Source organism: Sus scrofa, chromosome 15 (assembly GCF_000003025.6).
Source record: "Sus scrofa isolate TJ Tabasco breed Duroc chromosome 15, Sscrofa11.1, whole genome shotgun sequence".
NCBI lineage: Eukaryota > Metazoa > Chordata > Mammalia > Artiodactyla > Suidae > Sus > Sus scrofa.
The window spans coordinates 120,660,171-120,680,146 of record NC_010457.5 but is presented as its reverse complement, the minus strand read 5'-3'; the positions used below and the strand labels follow the sequence as shown (position 1 = coordinate 120,680,146).

Here is a 19,976-nt window from a genome sequence, read left to right as displayed (position 1 = left end):
TTGCTCAGTGGGTTAAGGATCCGGCATTGCTGTGAGCTGTGGTGTAGGTCTCAGCGTGGCTCAGATCCTGCATTCCTGTGGCCATGGAGTAGGCCGGCAACTGCAGCTCCAATTTGACCCCTGGCCTGGGAACCTCCATATGCCATGAGGGTGGCCCTAAAGAGACAAAAAATAAAATGAAAAGAAAAAAGAAAAGAGAAAAAGAAAAAATTATACAGGGGAAGACATTCATGATATGTATGATATGCGAGATATAAAAGGGATAGAAAAGATCATCCCATTTATGTTTTAAAAAATGTAACCATATGCTCACATATATGTTTACATAAGCATTTAAAAAATATACTGACAGCTGTTATGGGACAGGTTGAGATTATGGTGGGGGGATTTCTCGTTCTCCTTATTTGTGTAGCCAGCAACAATTATGAACTATCAGGAAAAAATTAAGATTTTCCACTGAATAAAGAAATATAGGAGTTCCCGTCGTGGCTCTGTAGTTAATGAACCCGACTAGTAACCACGAGTTTGTGGGTTAGATCCCTGGCCTTGATCAGTGGGTTAAGGATCCAGCATTGCTGTGAGCTGTGGTATAGGTCGAAGACACAGCTCGGATCCTGAGTTGCTGTGGCTGTGGCGTAGGCCAACAGTTACAGCTCCAATTCGACCCCTAGCCAGGGAACCTCCATATGCCGCGTGGGTGCAGCCCTAAAAAGGCAAAAGACAAAAAAAAAACAAACAAAAAAAAAACAAACAAATTTTTAAAAGGAAATTTAAAGTAAATAAATTATTTTTTAAATTAATTTATTTATTTAATTTCGGCCATACCTGTGGCATGTGGAAGTTCCCAGGCCAGGGATCAAACCTGTGCCACAGCAGCAATCCAAGCTGCTGCAGTGACAATGCTAGATTCTTAACTCACTGAGCCACTAGGGAACTCCTAAATGCTTTTAAATTTAGAGAACTATATCTAGAATTCTATGTTGAATTAGATTATTATTATTTGTATTGTTTTTAATGTTTTTATTTTTCTTTTTAGGGCCGCACCCATGGCATATGGAGGCTCCCAGGCTAGGGGTCAAATTGGAGTAGAGCTGCAGCTGCCAGCCTTCACCACACCACAGCAATGCAGGATCTGAGCCGCATCTGTGACCTACACCACAGCTCATGGCAACACCAGATCCACAACCCACTGAGCAAGGCCAGGGATGGAACCTTCGCCCTCATGGATATGAGTCCGGTTTGTTAGCACCGAGCCACAATGGGGACTCCAGATTCTTTGTTAAATTAAAGGTGTCTCGGAGTTCCCGTTGTGGTGCAGTGGTTAACGAATCCGACTAGGATCCATGAGGTTGTGGATTTGATCCCTGGCCTTGCTCAGTGGGTTAAGGATCCGGTGCTGCCGTGAGCTGTGGTGTAGGTCACAGATGCGGCTCCGATCCAGCGTTGCTGTGGCTGTGGTGTAGGCCGGCGGCTACAGCTCCGATTCGACCCTGGGAACGTCCATATGCCAAGGGAACCTCCATATGCCACGGGAGCGGCCCAAGAAATAGCAAAAAAAGACCAAAAAGAAAAAATTAAAGGTGTCTCCAAAGATATTAAAGAGCAACATGGTCCGTCTGAGGGTGAGAAGGGAGCAAGATGGGCATGGAAGAAGGAGCCCAGGTGACAGGGAAGCCTGGCCTGAGGGAGAAGAAGGTCCCTACCTCGGGGGAGGGCAGCTGAGTGGGAAGCTGCCCATCCAAGGTGGTGCTCAGGAGCTGCTCCCCCAGGATCTCAGTCAGGTGGTGTGCTATCATCTCCTGCTGCTCCCAGCTGCAGTGGTTCTCCAGGGACAAGATGACTGGATAGTCTGATGTCTGATGAAGCGGGGAGGGCACACGGGAGCCAGAGTTCTAAGGCCTCTAACTTCCTTGCTTCTCCAGGCCCCCCTACTCAGTCATCTGCGTACCCTGACGGCCAAAGTCCCTGACCCTCTGCCAGACCTCAAGGAGCTCTCCCTGGATCTGGGTACCCCACATCTTAAAGTCACTTTGGGACTCCAAATCTCAGCTCTGAGCCAGGTCTGACCCAGGTCCCTCTGGAATCTGAGTTTTCTGGCTCACAGTGGGAAAGCCACGCCATTCCCCCAGTTACGTGTTCATGGGCTTTCATCTCCAGATTGCCACCGCCTCCCAGCTCTACCCACCACTTTCTCTGTTTCCTCAGCCACCCTCGCTAGATGGGTGACAGAAATTGCTAGAAGTCATAATTACCAATCTCTAGTGCTTATCTCTGTGACTGCTAATTACTAGTAATACATCCAACACTTATTCATCATAATCCCTTAACATTTGCCTAAAGCGTCTCAGTCAAAATCTCATTTACACATGGGCCATTTGATGTAGCTGCTGTTTCCCTGCAACCACGCCCCGCCGCCCCCAAACCCAGAGCCTCTTCCTTGTTATCCTCTCGCCTCGTGAGGATTTCTATGCTGGGGCTCCTACCTGGAAGGCATACTGTGCTATAGCGGCCACAACATCTTTGAACGGGATGCGAGAGGTCAGGGTGTGTCCGTGATAAACAACAGGTTCCCCGTTAGGTCCATCCCATATATCCACCTCCACGCAGCGGCACCCCCGTTTCAGGGCCCTGCAAGAACCCCATCCCCAGGGACAGGAGGGGTCAAGGTCTGATCTTCCACCTAGGGACCCTCTCCCCACTCTGGGGCGTGCAGCGCTCACCAGCACTGGCCCATCAAGACTCCTTCGAGCTACATCTCCGTGGACGCTTCTCTATCTACTGGGCACTGCTGCAGGTCTCACCGACCTCCATCGGCCCCCACCCTGCCCAACTCAAATCAACTGTTCCTTAGCGAGCCACCACATTCTGGTGTTCTGGTTATATATCATTATGTAATACCGAGTTACTCAAACTCTCAGGTAATTTACGCTTGATTTTCTCAACTAGACTTCCTAGGTAAGAAACTACATGTCCCATCCAGGTGCCCCCTCCAAAAAAAAAAAAAAAAAAAAAAAAAGAAACTACATGTCCCATTCATCATGGATCCACTGAAGCTACTAGTTGATTTCCTGGCATTACAAAGATATCACAATGATTTTATCTAATCCATGATTAATCACGCTAAAGGCAAGTACCATTTATTAGCTATGGACACAGGGATTACCTCATTTAAGCCTCACAACAACCTAGAAAGAACAGGCATTGTAATCATCGCCATTTCTCAGATGGGGAAACTGAGGCATGGACAGGTTAAATACTTAGCCCTGGATTACCAAGTGAGGGAGCTAGTATTTGATTTCAAACGATCTGACTCCAGAACCTATTTTAACTGGTTTTTGTTTGGTTGGTTGGTTGGTTTTTGTCTTTTTGTCTTTTTAGGGCCGCAACCCGTGGCATAGGGAGGTTCCCAGGCTAGGGGTTGAATCAGAGCTGTAGCTGCCAGCCTACACCACAGCCAAAGCAATGTGGGATCCAAGCTGTGTCTGAGAGCTACACCACAGCTCACGGCAACACCAGATCCCTAACCCACTGAGCGAGGCCAGGGATCGAACCCATGTCCTCATGGATACTAGTCGGGTACATTAACCACTGAGCGATGCACGACGGGAACTCCCTGTTCTGCTGTTTTTAGCTGCTCTGCTCTCCTGCCTCCCATTTAACATTTCGTTTATTTATTTGTTCAGAATAAATCTGTCAGGACCTCTGAGTTCCCAGAGAGTTTCACTGCCTAGGAAAGAGAGAGAAGCTCTATTTAACCACAGAGTTTCAATACCACTCTCCTACCAGCCTTCAATATCTCCTCCAAGTCTCTCAAGGATCCAGGGATCCTCAGCCCCAAATTCCCCCCATCCCCACTTTGTAACAGCTTTTCAAGCCCTTTTATCCACTGACAGCGCCGGGCAACTTCCCACAAATATTCCCTTCTCAGGAGCTGGACCCCTTCACCCTTTCCCCCCACTGCACCGTATGTAACCCTCCACGCTGCTCTGGCCACAAAGCTGGTCCCCCACTAGGTAGGTGTTGTGGGAGGAGTTGATGAAGTAGTGGTTCAGGGGTTGAGTCATATCCTGGTAGATGGGGAGGCAGGTCGGATTGAAGATGTCTCCGTCCTTCGAGCAGAGGTAGCTGAGGAAGCCGTCCAGGCTCAGCACGTGCCGCAGTTTGCCTAGGGTGTGGGTAGCTAGAGTAAGACGCTTTGGTGGGAGCACCCAGGCTACCGACCACCTCCCACTCCACCCTCTCCAGGGCCCAGCCTTTCAGGTGGTGTCCACTCCCAGCCTCCAGATCCCAAACTTGCCTAATCCTGGGTCCATCATTTGAATCATGCCCACCCATCTGAACGTTGAAGCTATAGGGGAATCATTAAGATTGTTCTAGTCCAGTGTATCCAGTAGAACTTTCTACAATATGGAAATAGTCTGCTCTGCGTGGTCCAGTATAGTAGCTTCTAGATACATATAGCTACTGAGCATTTGAAATGTAGCCGTGCGACTGAGGAATCTAATTGAATTTTTTTTTTTTTTTTTTTTTTTTTTTTTTTTTAGGGCCGCACCTGTGGCATACAGAAGCTACCAGGCTAGGGGACGAATTAGAGCTGCAACTGCTGGCCTATGACACAACCACAGCAACACAGAATCCTTAACCTACTGAGCAAGGCCAGGGATTGAACCCATGTCCTCATGGATACTAGTCAGGTTTGTTAACTGCTGAGCCACCACAGGAACTCCCTGAATTTAAAATTTTGACTTTAGGGAGTTCCCGTCGTGGCCCAGGGGAAACAAATCCAACTAGGAACCATGAGGTTCCGGGTTCGATTCCGAACAGGCTTAGTGGGTTAAGGATCCTGTGTGGGTCACAGACACGGCTCGGATCTGGTGTTGCTGTGGCTGTGGGATAGGCTGGCAGCTGTAGCTCTGATTAGACCCCTAGCCTGGGAACCTCCATATGCTGCTGGTGAGGCCCTAAAAAAAAGCAAAAAAAAAAAAAAACACCAATAAATAAAATAAAATTTTGATTTTAGTGACAGTCGTCCCCTCCGTGTTCACAGGGGATTGGCTCCAGGACCTCCCCCTTCCCCACGGCAGATACCAAATCATGGATGCTCAAGTGCCTTACATAAAATGGCATGGAACAGTCAGCCCTCTGTATCCGTGAACGCGGAACCTGTGGATACAGAAGGCCGACTGTAATTTAAACTCCAGTAGTCACACACAGTTACCATAATGGGGAATACAGTACTCAGTCCAAAGGGCTAATTTCATAGTTGAGGAAACCGAGGCTCAGGAAGGATCAAAGTCAAAGGCTTGTTAGTGACAAGACCAAGGTCCTTGTGTTTTACTCCCTGGGCTGGGTAGCTGCTGCCACCTATGGCCTAAGAGTTCCTTCCCATCGTCATTTCCCACATGGTGCTTAAGGAGTGTTTGTCCAATGTCCCCTCAGACGACACTCCTTCTGAGGGCAGGACAGGCTTCATACAATAACAACAAAGATGACTAACAGTTCCTGAGTACTTGCTCTGTGCCAAGGATGTTGAAAGCAGCATCTCTTTTAATGCTCTGACCAATGCAATCAGGTAGATGGAATATAACCTGCCCTGAGAGGTTATATAACCTGTCTCAGGGTCTCATAACTAATAAGTGAAGGAGCTGGGATTTGAACCCAGGCAGCCGGGTATCAGCGCCACGCCCTACACCACTGTCCTGTGCAGTCTCGCTGAGGGGTGCAGGGGAGGCAGAACACCTTGACTCTTGTGCCCAGTTTTCCTTGCTTCAGGTTTTCCAAGGCCTGAGGATGGTGGAAAATGGCAAGAGGTTGGGCAAGAGGTTTTAGGCTTGGCTGTAGTAACTCAAATTGCAAATCACTTAGGGTAAGTCCATAGTTACCAGGTACTTTTCACCTGCTTTATTTTGTTTGATCACCAGTTATTTTACAAATGAGAAAACTGTGTCTCTGATAGGTTAAGCAACATGTCCAGGGTTACTCAGTAAGAAGCAGAGTGGGGCCTTGAGCCCCCCTCTCCTGACTGATTGCACCCTCTGTAGCCGGAGTGCTGTAGCTGATAGTCAAGTACAAAGGGAAGGAACAGCACAAGGGCTGGGAGGTAGAACAAGGTAATGATGTATCCTGTCCTGGAAATAGAGGATTCTCTTTCTTTCTTTCTTTCTTTCTTTCTTTCTTTCTTTCTTTCTTTCTTTCTTTCTTTCTTTCTTTCTTTCTTTCTTTCTTTCTTTCTCTCTCTCTCTCTCTCTTTCTTTCTCTCTCTCTCTCTTTCTTTCTTTCTTTCTTTCTTTCTTTCTTTCTCTCTCTCTCTTTCCTTCCTTCCTTCCTTCCTTCCCTCCCTCCTTCCTTCCTTCCTTCCCTCCTTCCTTCCTTCCTTCTTTCCTTCCTTCTTTCTTTCTTTCTTTTTTTTTGTCTTTTTAGGGCCGCACCAGCAGCATATGGAGGTTCCCAGGCTAGGGGTCCAATCGGAGCTGTAGTGGCTGGCCTACACCACAGTCACAGCAACCCAGGATCCGAGCCACATCTGCAACCTACACTGCAGCTCACAGCAATGCTGGATCCTTAACCCACTGAGCAAGGCCAGGGATCGAAACTTCGAGCTCATGGATGCTAGTCAGATTCATTTCCTCTGAGCCATGGTGGGAACTCTAAGGATCCTATTTCTTAACCTTCCAGCTTCTTCTTCTACTTATTCTTGGCAATGATTGCTTTATAGCCCCTTTCTTCTCTGAACACCCACGTGAATTTGGAATCAGTGATTTCATTGCTTTCTGTTTGACTCTCAGTTCCATGAGGGCAGTGTCCTTGCCTGACCCACTACTGTATCTCTGATCCCTACATAGGTCCTGGCACCTTGCAGGTACCCAGTGAGCCCCTGCTGAAGTAGTGAATGAATGAAGGAATGAAAGGCAATGGGAGTTGAGACCCAGGAAACCTGGGTCACTGGTCCAGGTCATACTCATCTTGCCTCTAATCCTCATTCTCTACGAGAGGCACCAGGTAAGAGTCAGATGGCCTGGGTTTTTTTTGTTTTTTTTTTTTTTTTTTTTGCTTTTTAGGGCCGCATTCACTGCATATGGAGGTTCCCAGGCTAGGGGTTGAATTGGAGCTCCAGCCTATGCCACAGCCACAACCCTAACCCTAACCCTTGGGATCCAAGCCACATCTGCAAATTATATAATAGTTCGTGGCAATACTGGATCCCCAACCCACTGAGCAAAGCCAGGGATCAAGCCCACATTCTCGTGGATATTAGTTGGATTCATTTCCGTTGCACTACAACGGGAATTCCAATGACCTGGGTTTTATTTCCAGTACCTCCTTTCATTAGTGTTGGCTTTGAGCAAGTGATTTGATTTTCCTAACTTTTTTTTTTTTTTTTGGTTGCACCCACAGTATGCAGAAGTTTCCAGGTCAGGGATTGAACCCATACCACAATAGTGATAATGCCAGATCTTCAACTACTAGGCCACCAGGGAACTCCTTGAGCTTTCTAAACCTCAGTTTTCCTGATTTGCACAGTATTCTTCTTTTGACTTAATAATAGAAACCACTTCATAGAGTTGTTGGAAGGATTAGAAGAGGAAAGGCATATAGAGATGGTGGCACATTCTGGGATACTTAGCAAAAGCCCAATAAAGATGATTGCCTTTGATTTACAAGGTTGGAGTGGGGACTAAATAAAGTAAGAGATATGAAAGTGCCTTGTAAGTCACTTATTATTAATAATGTAAATGCATCACATCCCCACATTCTGAAGGGAATGGAGGGCAGGAAAGTGTCTACTAAAGAAGGCAAAGAGAAAGTTTTGAGTGCAGAGAAAGTCTATTTTAGCTGTGCTTGCTAAAAGCTGAACAACTGGCCACCTCATCATCCTCCTCAGCCAGGGGCTGACAAGTTTCTTGGCTCAGAGGCTTAGGACTCAAGAACCACTTGGAGAATTTGGAGAAAGCCCAGGAAAGGGCAGAGGGCCAGCATTTAAAGGGACAGCCAATAGGAGCCATGAAGTGAACTAGGAAAAGGAAACATAGGCACTAGAGAAAAGGCCAAAAGCAAGGACCAAGGATTTTCCATTTCCAACAAGGACAAAGTTGATATCAGGAAGAACTTCCTGAAGGTGAAGGATGTGAAACATGAGCATAGTGGAGGAAAGGGGACTTGTGGAATGTTCTTCCTCCTGAGAGATCTAGCATTGACAGAGGAGAATCCTGTCTTATGTAGGTAGGAAATGGCTCTCACCTTCCAGACAAGTGGTTGAATGGGATGAAGATGATTGGACAGGGGGCCTGGGGCGGGGGAGTGGACTTAGCCTCCTCTTAGTTAGGCGGAAGGCTGATTGTCTCTGGACCTTTTTTTTTTTTTTTTTTTTTTTTTAAACAGCTGCATATAGAAGTTCCTAGGCCAGGAATTGAATCCAAGCCTGCACCGCAGCTGCGGCAACACCTGATCCTTTAAATGCACCAGGTCAGGGATCAAATCTATGCCTCCGCAGTGACCTGAGCTGCTGTAATTGGATTCTTAACTCACTGTACCACAGCAGGAACTGCTTCTGGATCTTTCTAATCACGGTCCCCCATGAGCCCCCATGTCTGGTGCCTTTCCACCCTAGTCTTCTTACCACTATCTGAAGGCTCGTGGCGGTCGATGAGTTCCAGAGCAAGATCAGAAGCACGTTCTCCTTCTTTCTGCTCCTCTTGGAGGAAATCCACAAATTCCAGCAGTGTTAGCTTCTGCCCATCAGATGAAAAGTTTTCAAACAATTCCTGCACCTCAGCACGCTTAGTCAATGACTTATAGAATTCTACAAATTCTTCTCCCTCCAGAGTCCCAGACTGGGATGTGTCTGCTGTCTGTAAGAGATGGTTCAGAGGAAAGTGGACAAACCCTTTAACAGTACTTTTTTTTTTGGCTTTGACTTTCCCTGTAAGGGTAATATTATTGATGGATCCAGACATGCTTCCATAAAACTCCCACAGAACTCCTGACACTTAGTGTTCACAGAATAAGTCACTTCAGTTAAGTGAAAAGCTTATCAACCATATCATTTGCTATTAGAGAACATTTTCGACTAGAAAAAGTTAAATGCCCCGATATGTCCCTAGAATATTGGAAGATTCCTGTTTGTTTGTTTGTTTTTTGGTCTTTTTAGGGCCGCACCCATAGCATATGGACTTTCCCAGGCTAGGGCTCCAATCGGAGCTGTAGACCACAGCCACAGCAATGCCAGATCTGAGCTGCACCTGTGACCTACACCACAGCTCACGGCAACACCAGATCCTTAACCTACTGAGCAAGGCCAGGGATTGAACCTGCATCCTCATGGACGCTAGTCAGATTTGTTTCCATTGAGCCACGATGGGAACTCCTCCCTCCTCCTATTTACTCACATGCTAGCTGAAGTTTTCCACTGTACTAGGCACTTGTGACCTTCTGGCCATGGACAGAGAGGTCCCTGAGGTCTGATGTAATAGCATATTGTTATTTACCTTTCATAAGATCATGAGTCATCTTCCCAACAGGACTGAAGGTTAAGAGCTGTGTCCTAGCCCCACTTCCCATTGAGTGTGGAATGGTGTGAGGGCACATAGGAGAGATTCAGCAGATTAATGTTGCTGGGCAGGGCAGAGGACTTCGGCCAAGGGAGGATGTGGCCTTGGCTGGCTTCTGCTGACCCTTCCCCAAAAGGCTCACCTGGAAAAGCTGGAAGGCATGTTCTTGGTCCATTTCCACATTCATCAGGTGCAGTAACCGCTGGACTTCTCCGAAACTCATCCGCCCATCCTGGTTTTTGTCTCCACGCTGGAACCAATCACTCAGCCATCTAAGTCTGAGTCAAGGCAAAAGCACTGAGTGTGTGTTTGTGTGTATGTGCAGATGTGTGTGCATGTTCATCCACTGACTTCTGCTCCCGTGTCTTTGTTGCCAGTCTCTCCCCAGTGCCAGTTCATTTTCTATATTAGTTTCCAAAATAATCTCCCCAGGACCTATCTTGTCCTCACATGGCTCAGGTGCCTGCAGGGACCTCCCTGTTGCCTGCAGAGAGAAGCCCAAATTCCTTACTACAGAAGGTAAGATCTTCTTCACCCCCAAGATCTGGCCCCAACTCAGCCTCCTCAACACACCTCTCACCTCCCAGTACCTTAACCAGACTCAGCAACTCCCTGCCCGCGGATGTCCCACCCTCTCTCCTGCTCTTCAGGTCCTGCCTCCAGGACTTTACTTATGCTGGTCCCTCAGGCTGAATGTCCTTCCCTCCTCCTCTCTTCATGTTCAGATTCTATTCATTTTCTTTCTCTTTTTTTTTTCTTTTTTTCTTTTTAGGGCTGCATCCATGGCATATGGAGGTTCCCAGGCTAGGGGTCGAATCAGAGCCTACGCCATAGCCACAGCAATGGGGGATCTGAGCTGCGCCTGCAACCTACTCCACAGGTCACAGCAATACCGGATCCTTAACCCACTGAGCGAGGCCAGGGATCAAACCCACATCCTCATGGATACTAGTTGGGTTCGTTAACCACTGAGCCACAGTGGGAACTCCTACTCATTTTCAAGTTTCAGCTCAAATGCTACTTCATCTCAGAAGCTTTCTCAGAATTGTCTCAGCTAAAATTGAATATTTCTCCTTCCTCTGAACATTTACAAGTTATTCAAATATTGCAACACTGCTTACGCCGCTTAGATTATTTACACAATTCTATTCTCTCTACCAACTAAAACAATATCTATCTGAGTCTCATTAATCTTTATATCCTTAAAGCCTGGCATAGTGTCTCATACATTCTGCTTAATAGATGGTGAATGAATGAATGAATAAGTATGATCTAGGAAACTTGGAATGAGTTGATCCCAGTAATTCCTCTAAGAAGTTGCTTCTCACACTATGGTAGTTAAATGCCAATGGGATCTTCCATTCAGCTCTCAGGATCAGCAGCCCCATCCTGTAGGCCCTAATTCCTGCCCAGACTCTGCTTGGCTATGCCTTTGCCAACCTAGGCCTCCATTCCTCCCTCAGTAACTTCAGCCTCACGTGGGCCTAAGCTGTCTCTGCCTAGTCCATCTGCACTCTTGGCCCTCTGGAGCCCTGCACCCCCTCCCACTTGTCCATAGCCCTGAAACATCTGACTCCTCCAGTGACCCCTGGCTCCCACTCTGATTTCATTCTGCCGATACTGGTCCAGCCGCTCCTGTTGGTCCATGTTAGTGACAAAGTCCACCAATAGCTGGAGCCCTTGCATCCAGACCTGGGCCTCCTCAACACTGTTGGCCACCAGGTCCAGGTTGGAGCGGCGGCCATGGAAGACGATGGTGAAGCCCTGCTCCAGGGGGAACTCCTCTGCCAGGTTGCGCAGCAACTCAGACTCATGGCCCCCACGCACCGTTTCCACATCGGAGATTGAGACTGCCAGAGAAGAAACAAGTGACGCACTGAGGGAGAGAGTTGGCCAAATTGTAGCAGCTAAGGGCCAAGGACAAGTATGCCCTTCTCTGTGAAGCCAGTACTGCAGACTGAAGTACTGGGAGATGGAGACCCTTAGAATTTAGGAGGCCACACTGAGTCATTGCTGTTTTCATAGGCAGCAGGGCAAGGGGCTTGTGCTGAGAGTGGCAAGAGCTGGCTTCCAGCCACCCGCTCACAGTGTGACACAGACCAAAACGACTTAACCCCTCAGTGTTCTCGTCTTAAATAGGGATGATCCCTTCCACGGCCAGTCCACAAGGTTATCACAAGAGGACTGGCAGGGCTGACAAATGTAAACACATTCACAGGGAAGAAGCTGTTACGCCAAAGCACAATATGCCCAAATTCAATTCTCCCATTCCAAGCTTGAGGGTTTCCCCTTTCCAGATGTCTGGGAGGGAGTCAGAGAAATTCTACCCCCACCCCCTTGACTTCTTAAGCTGGGGGTGGTATGGATTGTAAGCACTGGTTATGTGTCTAAAATAGATTCTCAGGAGTTCCCGTCATGGCTCAGGGGAAAAGAATCTGACCAGTATCCACGAGGACACAAGTTCGATCTCTGGCCTTGCTCAGTGGGTTAAGGATCTGGCGTTGCCGTGAGCTGTGGTGCAGGTTGCAGAGTTGCTGTGGCTGTGATATAGACAGGCAGCTACAACTCTGATTTGAACCCTAGCCTGGGAACCTCCGCATGGCGCAGGTGCGGCTCTAAAAAGACAAAAATAAATAAATAATAAATAAGGAAGTAAATAAATAAAGTAGATTCTCTCAGATGTGTCCTGTGATCAAGTTTTTAGCGGGATCATAAAGTGGCCAATAGGATGCACACTGTTATGATGCATTTATAATATTTAAAAATATTCATCATCATGGCTAACATTAAATGCATCCTGGTTTTAGGACTCATGCTAGGTGCATGGAAGTTCCTAGCCTAGGGGTCGAATTGGAGCTACAGCTGCCAGCCTATGCCACAGCCACAGCAACACAGGATCCAAGCTGCATCTGTGACCACAGCTCACAGCAACGCTGGATCCTTAACCCACTGATCGAGGCCAGGAATCGAACCTGCATCCTCATGGATACTAGTCGGATTTGTTTCCGCTGCGCCACAACGGAAACTCTCTATGCATTAACTTCTTGAGCCCTTGTAACCTACTAGGCCTATTTTGCCATTTTATAGATGAGGAAACTGAAACTTAGCTTAAGTAAGTTGTCCAAAGCCACTTGGCCAGGAGTTGGCAGAGCTATAGCTTTAATCCAAGTGGTCTGATGCCTGAGATCATGCTCTTATAACAATAATAATGATAATAATAATAATATAACCTATGATTTGTTGAGCCTTATTATGTGCCAAGACTCTTCTAAGTCCTTTGTATGCAACAACCAGTTTGATCCTCACAACACCCTAAAGTATGGTTGTAACTTCCATTTTACAGGCTCAGACATAGACATAAGAAGGACAGCACCAGGGCACACCATGGACACTGGTCCCTCCCCTTCTCTCAGGCTGCTGGGTCCTTAGGGTCCTATCCACCCACCCATGTGTCCGCCCCTAGCCATCCACATCACTCACAGCTGGGCTTGGCCCTGCCTCCGGCCTGCCGGGCATGCCAGACTGTCATGCCATCGTCCTGAAGTCTGTAGTATCTTAGCTTCTTCCAGCTTTTGGACCTCACCTTGCGCATCAGCATACCTTTCTGCATCAGCAGCAGGTCTTGATTGATGGGCAGCCCTGAGCCAGGAGAAGCAGAGACTGGGTAGCCGGTGGGGAGGATGGAGGGCCCAGGAATTGCTCCTGAACAGGGGTCCAGCCTCCTCCCTGTCCCTGGGCTGTCTCCCCAAGCCCTCTTCTCCAGCAGGGGTACTCACGGCCTTGCAGCAGGGACGCCATGACCCACTGCTCCACCAGCTGGTGCCAGAGTCACCTAAAGGAGCGAGGAGCAATAAGAGGCTTTAGGTTAATCTTGGGAGTTGAAGAATAATAGATCAAGCAAGGAAGAGAAGGTCTTGACTGCCCACTATATGTCAGCTACTTCACTTACATAGTTTATAGGTCCTTTTTTTTGCTTTTTTTTTTCGCTGTGCCTGTATTATGTGGAAGTTCCTGGGCTGCCACAGTAGCAATCTGAGCCAAAACAGTGACAATGCTGGATCTTTAGCCTGCCACACCACCAAGGAACTCCAGTTTGTAGCTCTTTTTACTTCTTCTCCTTTTTTTTTTTTTTTTTCCTTTTCAGGGCTGCACCTGAGGCATGTGGAAGTTCCCAGAGTAGGGGTCCAATTGGAGCTGCAGCTGCCAGTCTACACCACAGCCACAGCAGCATGAGATCCAAGCTTCGTCTTCGACCTACACCACAGCTCACAGCAATGCTGGATCCTGAGGGAGGCCAGGGATCAAACCTGCATCATCATGGATACTTGTTGGGTTCTTAACCCACTGAGCCACGACAGGAACTCCTCTTTACTTCTAATTAGAGTTTGGTGATTCTGAGGCTTAGAGAGGCTAAGAAACCTGCCTCAATCACATAGGGATTCGGAATTAAAACCCAAATATATCTGATTCCAGGACTTCTGTTCTTTCCCACAGCCATCTCCAGATAGGGCCAAACCAGGACTTTCTTTTTTTTGGGGGGAGGGGCAATTTGATCCACTTATAATACTGAGTCAGAAGAAAAATCTGGTTTTGTGCACCAGTTCCACTCCCCACCCCCCCATTATTTGATTTAACATGTTTCAGAATTTTAAGTAGAGTTGCTACAGCTAGGTTTTTGGCAGCCCAGGGACCATCCAGCAGGAAGTGCTATTGTTATCTGCAGTGCCATCCAACTCTTCGGGGTGGGGGCTGCCAGCCTGGGGTCTGCTCTGTAGTTACTGCAGAGCTCCAATTTGCTTCAGGCAAGTCAACAGCTCCTCTCCCTAGTGCACGCATATTAGATCGATGCGTCACTCTTTACTGATAAAGACCCCAGGTACCATTTGGCTCCTGTAAGCTATTGCAAATAATCTTTTTTTTGGGGGGGGTGTCTTTTTTAGGGCGGCACTCATGGCATATGGAGATTCCCAGGCTAGGGGTCGAATCAGAGCTGCAGCAGACCGCCACAGCAACGCCAGATCCGAGCAGTGTCTGTGACCTATACCACAGTTCACAGCAACACCAGATCCTTAACCCACTGAGCAAGGCCAGGGATTGAACCCACATCTTCATGGATCCTAGCTGAGTTTGTAACCACCAAGCCACAATGGAAACTCCCTGTTGCAAATAATCTTAATCTCATTGGTGTCACCGGTGGCTGTGATACCAACAAATTCCAAAAGGCCTTCTTTGAAGGGCCATAGGCTGAGGAGCTCTGGGGTCCTTCTGCAGTAGGGCAGGGGCTTGGTGAACAGCAGTACCTTCCCAGGCTGGATTTTGCTGTTCACAAATGCTTGAGCCGTGACAGGTGGCTGCCTCCCAGGGAGGAAACCTCAATTGCAGGTATTGACCCAAACTAGGGCTTTCTGCCTCATATCCCCTGCCTTCCCAGTACCCTGCAATCAATAAGATAACCTTTTTTTTTTTTTTTTTCTTTTTTCTTTTTTGGCCATCCCAGGCATATGGAGTTCCCAGGCCAGGGATCAGATCCGAGCCACAGTCTTGACCCAAACCATTACCAATTCCTAACCCACTGTGCCAAGCTGGGGATGGAACTTGTGTCCCAGCCCTCCCAAGATGCTGCCGATCTTGTTGCGCCACAGCAGGAACTCCTAATGGGGTGAACTTGAGCACACTTCACAGCTCCCTATTATTAGGAATCATGGTCTTTCTAGCTGTCCCATTTCAGAACTGGGAATCTCTCTACATCCCAGCCTTCCCTGCTCCAGGTGGGACCATCCCAGCTTCTTTCCTCTGGGAGCCCTCTCAGTGGTGCTGGAGGGCCAGGCCAGAGCATTGCTTTTGTCTCTTCTACAACACTTAGTGCTGCACTTAGCTAAGTAAGTCACTTCTTCCACCTTCACATGATAAGGTACATTTTATACTCCTTTCATAACAGTTATTCTCATCTTTTTTTTTTTTTTTTTTTTTTTTTAGAGCCGCACCCACAGCTTATCCCAGGCTAGGGGTCAAATCAGAGCCACAGCTGCCAGCCTACACCACAGACCCAGCAACTTGGGATACAAGCCACAACTGCAATCTACACCAGGTCCTTAACCAAGGGATCAACCCCACATTCTCCTGGCTGACTGGTACTAGTCAGCCACACAATAGTAACTCCTATTCTCAGTTTTAATGGACCAGACAAGTTACATTGTCTCAGAACTGCAGTTTCAAGTGTTTTTTACCTACTAAAAAGGATGCTGCTTTAAATGTATTCTGTCTAATTTAGGGCTGGTTAAGTTATCCAAGTAGCTAACGACAAACTTGCTTTGAAAAGAAGTAGAAGATTTGAGTTATGGTCATTTTGATTCTAGTTCTGCTGCTAGAAGAACATGCTCAACTCTTGACCAAATCATGCTGAAACTGGCCAAGCTCACGAAACATAAAGCTCTAAGCTTTTGTGTTAAGCAAAAGAATCTGCACTTGAGGAGTTCCCGTCATGGCTCAGTGGTTAAAGAATCCGTCTAGGAACCATGAGGTTTCGGATTCGATCCCTGGCCTTGCTCAGTGGGTTAAAGAACAGGCATTGTAATCATCCCCATTTCTCAGATTGGGAAACTGAGGCATGGACAGGTTAAATACTTAGCCCCGGTTTACCAAGTGAGGGAGCTAGTATTTGATTTCAAACGATCTGACTCTAGAACATATTTTAACCGGATCTGGCATTGCCGTGAGCTGTGGCGTAGGTCATAGACGCAGCTCGGATCCCGCATTGCTGTGGCTGTGGTGTAGGCTGGTGGCTACAGCTCCGATGAGACCTCTAGCCTGAGAACCTCCATATGCCATGGGTGCAGCCCTAGAAAAGGCAAAAAAAAAGAAAAGGAATCTGCACTTGAATAGAAATGTTGTGGGTTTTAATTAATAAGCTTAAAATCTGACAGTGGTGAACATCTTAGAAACTAAAAAAAATCCTTAAAGCAATCATTCAGTTAGTACCCATTAAAACAGCATGCAATTCAACTCCCTACATTTTACAAATGAAAAAGCCGAAGTCCAGAAGTGTGATGTGACTTGTCTGGGGTCACACAGCATGTTAGTGCTCTATCCCTCTTAAGTGGGAAGAGCCTATAATGTCACCCAGGGTGACTAAGTCTTTAGGAATAATGTGGAAGTCACTGAAAATACAGCTTTCCTGACTGCAGGACCCTGAAGAGGTTTTCTAAAGGAGTAGAAATATGCAGGTGCCCAGAGGGAGAGGAGAAGGTTAGGAATCAGTCTGAGCTTAAGTGGAAGAGATAATGCAGGGCAGTCTTGGGAGAACAAGAACCGCGTGACAGTTCTAAGAAGAAAAGATTTTGCTGGCGGGAGGCTGAATCTGTAAGCCCGGGTGAGACTGGGAGAAATCTCTGGATAGAAGAAGGAAGAGCGAGTGTTTCCTGAGTGACAGAAAAGCGTCTCTGCTTTGCTGGGTGAGGATGCCCAGTTTGGAATCTGAGGTTTGCAAAAGCTGTATGAAGCCTGAAAAAGAACAGTTCCCTCTTAAATAAATGACTTAGGTCCTCAGACTCTAAGGGTGGGTGGAGTCGGCCTAGGGCAGAAGTCTAATCTCCCCCACCAACCTCCTGCCTTATCTTGTCACCTGAATTTCTGGGATGGGTGGGTCTTGGCCCTGGGAGTAGACAGAATTACCTTCCCTTATGCCTGTGTCTGGGAGCCTCACCACGATGTCCTGGAACATGGGGAGCCTGAGGACAGAGCCCAGGTACCAGGATACCCCCTATTTTGGAGGTTACCTCTTCTCAAATCAGCCTTAGAAAATTAAATTATTTTATGCTCTTTTCTCAAACTCTTCCAATCCCAGAGTTTGGCGTGCTCTTCCAATCCTGCTCCGGAATCACTCTTTTAAACCTGCATCCAGGTGACATGTGGCCATTAGAGGGCCAATTTCAGCTCAGGGAGCCACAGAATATCAGAGCTGGACTTTGTTTTATAGAGAAGAGGACAAAGGACTAGTTAAACTGCCAGTCACCTAATGAAATAAGTAGTAGAACTGGGACTAGAACTGAGGTCTCCATCTGAGCAGCTCAGAGGTCTCACCAGGACTCTGCCCTTAGAAAGCAGATTAAAGCCGACTAAGACTCAGTGAGGGACAATGATGTTTTGTCTCTCTTCTCCATCATTTTCCGTGCCCACCGTATCCCACCTAATAGCCTTCCTTTTCTTTCTTCCTATCTCCTTTCCTTTCCGCATCCTCTGCCGGACCCTTTCCTTTTCCTTTCTCCCCAGCTCACTCTTCTCTCTCCTGATCCTCTCTCTCTGCCTCCCTATTTGCTCCCTTAAGTCAGCCTCTCTTTGCTCTCCTCTTCTCGTCCTTCTCCTCGTTACTCTTTCCTGTTTAGTTTCTCCTCTAATTCCCAGCAGCTCTGGTTCTCATCCCCTGTGAAGAGTTTGAGACCGTGGTCCAGAAAGGGGGACACTTGGGTTCGGATACTGAGTAGCACACATTCTTCTACTCAGCCTCACTTTCCCCTGTATCCTAGGAGACTGACTAAACAAACTGCCCAGAGAATGTGACTTAGAACCTAGGTGTTCTAGGTCTTGGTGTTTCCTCGGGTGCTTGAAGGTAGGATGGAAGGATGGTCCTAACTGATGCAGGTGCAGTTGGGAGAGCATGGAGAAAGGATTTGGGAGTGGGGGCAAGAGCAAGGGGCAAGGAGCAAGAGGATTAAGACCGTGAGGAAGAGAGACTGGGTCTTAACTGTCTGCGTCTAGACACGTATGTGGAGATCCTCAAGGATATGGATAATTACCTCTATAACATAGATGAGAAAATAGAGACACAAAATAAGGTGGGAGGTGGCCTGGGCTGCCGAGCAAGATTTGGTCCTCAAGTGCCAGATGGCTTCATGTCACCTAGAGATGGATTTTGGCAGAGCTGACAATGGTGCCAATGGCTTATAAGTGGAATTCAAGGTGTCTAAGGTCTCTCTGAGGACAGGAAGGAAGAGAATCATTCTGTCTACTCTCTCGCTTTGGAGCAGGATTATGACAGACTCGGTTCACATAAAGAGGACAGAATGGCTCTGGCCATAGGTCATAGCCCTCAGAATGTTGGAGCTTGAAGACTCTTTTATAGCACATCTTATCCAGTGGTTCCTGGCTCTATCAGTATCCCCTGGACAGTGTCTTAAAATAGAGATTCCTTCTCAGACTTCCAAGGGTGAGAAATATTTATTTAAAGCAGCACCCCTGATATACAAGCGAATCTGGGACACCCTACACTCTGTTTTATCATAGATCAGGAAGGTGCAGTTCAAAGTCACATAGCTAATGTCGGAGTCAGGACTAGAATCGAATGCTCTTCCCAGCACAACACTCTGCCATGCCAACAAACTGCCCATGACCATTGATCTCAAACCCCGACTCTTTCCAAGGAAGTCTCATAACGTTCTCCGGATCACCAGGGGTTTCAATACTTCCCAGGGGTCTTGGCCAACCTTCACTCAGTAATCCTCAACAATCTGTTAAGGAATCTGTGCTTAAGCTCCAATTCTGTCTCTTCCCTTCAGGGGTGGGGCTCCCCTCTGAGTGGCAGCACTGGGTGGCCAAGAGGTCTCCATATAAAGAGGTGACTGATACAGTCAGCAGGAAAACTGTCAAGTTGAAGAGGATAAGCAAGAGAAAACCAGAAGTTTGGAACCCTGTAGACCTGTTCAGGCAAAGGAGTGCAGGGTACAGTTTAGGCAGGATGGATAAACACGTGCAGGGAGGAGTTAGAGACTCAGGCAGACCGAGCTTGGAGCAGAGGCTGGTCAGAGTCTCCAGGTTCTTACCGTGGGTGCGACAGCAATCCTGTGTCTGCGATGACTTCCACTGTGGCACGAGGAAACCCAGCCAGGCTTCTTTTCTCCTTTGCTCCTCTTGCACTCTCTGGCTTCCTCCCCTCTTCTGCTGCAGCTTGCTGCTGTCACTGCCAGAGTTGCAGCACGATAGAAGGAGTAGGGTAGGGAGAGGTGTGAGCTCTCTCCCTCAGTTCAGCCCATCCACCTCTTAAAGGCCCAGGACACTGGTCAGTGTGACGGGGTGGTGGGGGCGGGGTAAGTAGGAAAGGATTAAGAGGAGGGATTGACAGGCACCACATCTCCAGGGAGGAGGAGGAGCCTGCCTGCCCTTCATCTTGATGTCAGCTCTCACTGACCCAAATCCTGCCTGCAGTTGCTCTCAGAGTGAAACCCAAGGAGTGTCTAAGTTGCAGTGCTCCATGAATCACTGCTTTTCATTCTGGTCGGCATCTCTCTGCACGTTGTGCAGCTGTCTTTGCCCTTATTTCATCTGGCTCCTTTCCAGTGTCCATTCCCACTGGCCTGCTTCTGTGTCTCTGTGTCCTGCCTTGCAGGCCACTCAGTCTAGCTCTGTGGCTTGGGGAAAGAGAAATAGAATGGGAAA

The 19,976-nt window shown here is 47.7% G+C and overlaps 1 protein-coding gene across 4 annotated transcripts in view; it reads right to left on the bottom strand.

Moving 5' to 3' along the window:
• PLCD4 (phospholipase C delta 4) overlaps positions 1-19,598 on the bottom strand; it is a 35,183-nt gene extending 15,585 nt beyond the window's left edge. For 3 of the 4 annotated variants that reach the window (XM_021074676.1, XM_021074675.1, XM_021074677.1), the window contains exons 1-9: positions 19,364-19,598; positions 13,325-13,380; positions 13,029-13,187; positions 11,170-11,398; positions 9,691-9,820; positions 8,618-8,849; positions 3,964-4,165; positions 2,484-2,628; positions 1,704-1,856 (exon numbers count right to left, since the gene is read on the bottom strand). In XM_021074676.1, the coding sequence (XP_020930335.1) occupies positions 1,704-1,856; positions 2,484-2,628; positions 3,964-4,165; positions 8,618-8,849; positions 9,691-9,820; positions 11,170-11,398; positions 13,029-13,187; positions 13,325-13,346 (1,272 nt within the window). In that variant the 5' untranslated portion in view covers positions 13,347-13,380; positions 19,364-19,598. 4 annotated transcript variants of the gene reach the window in all.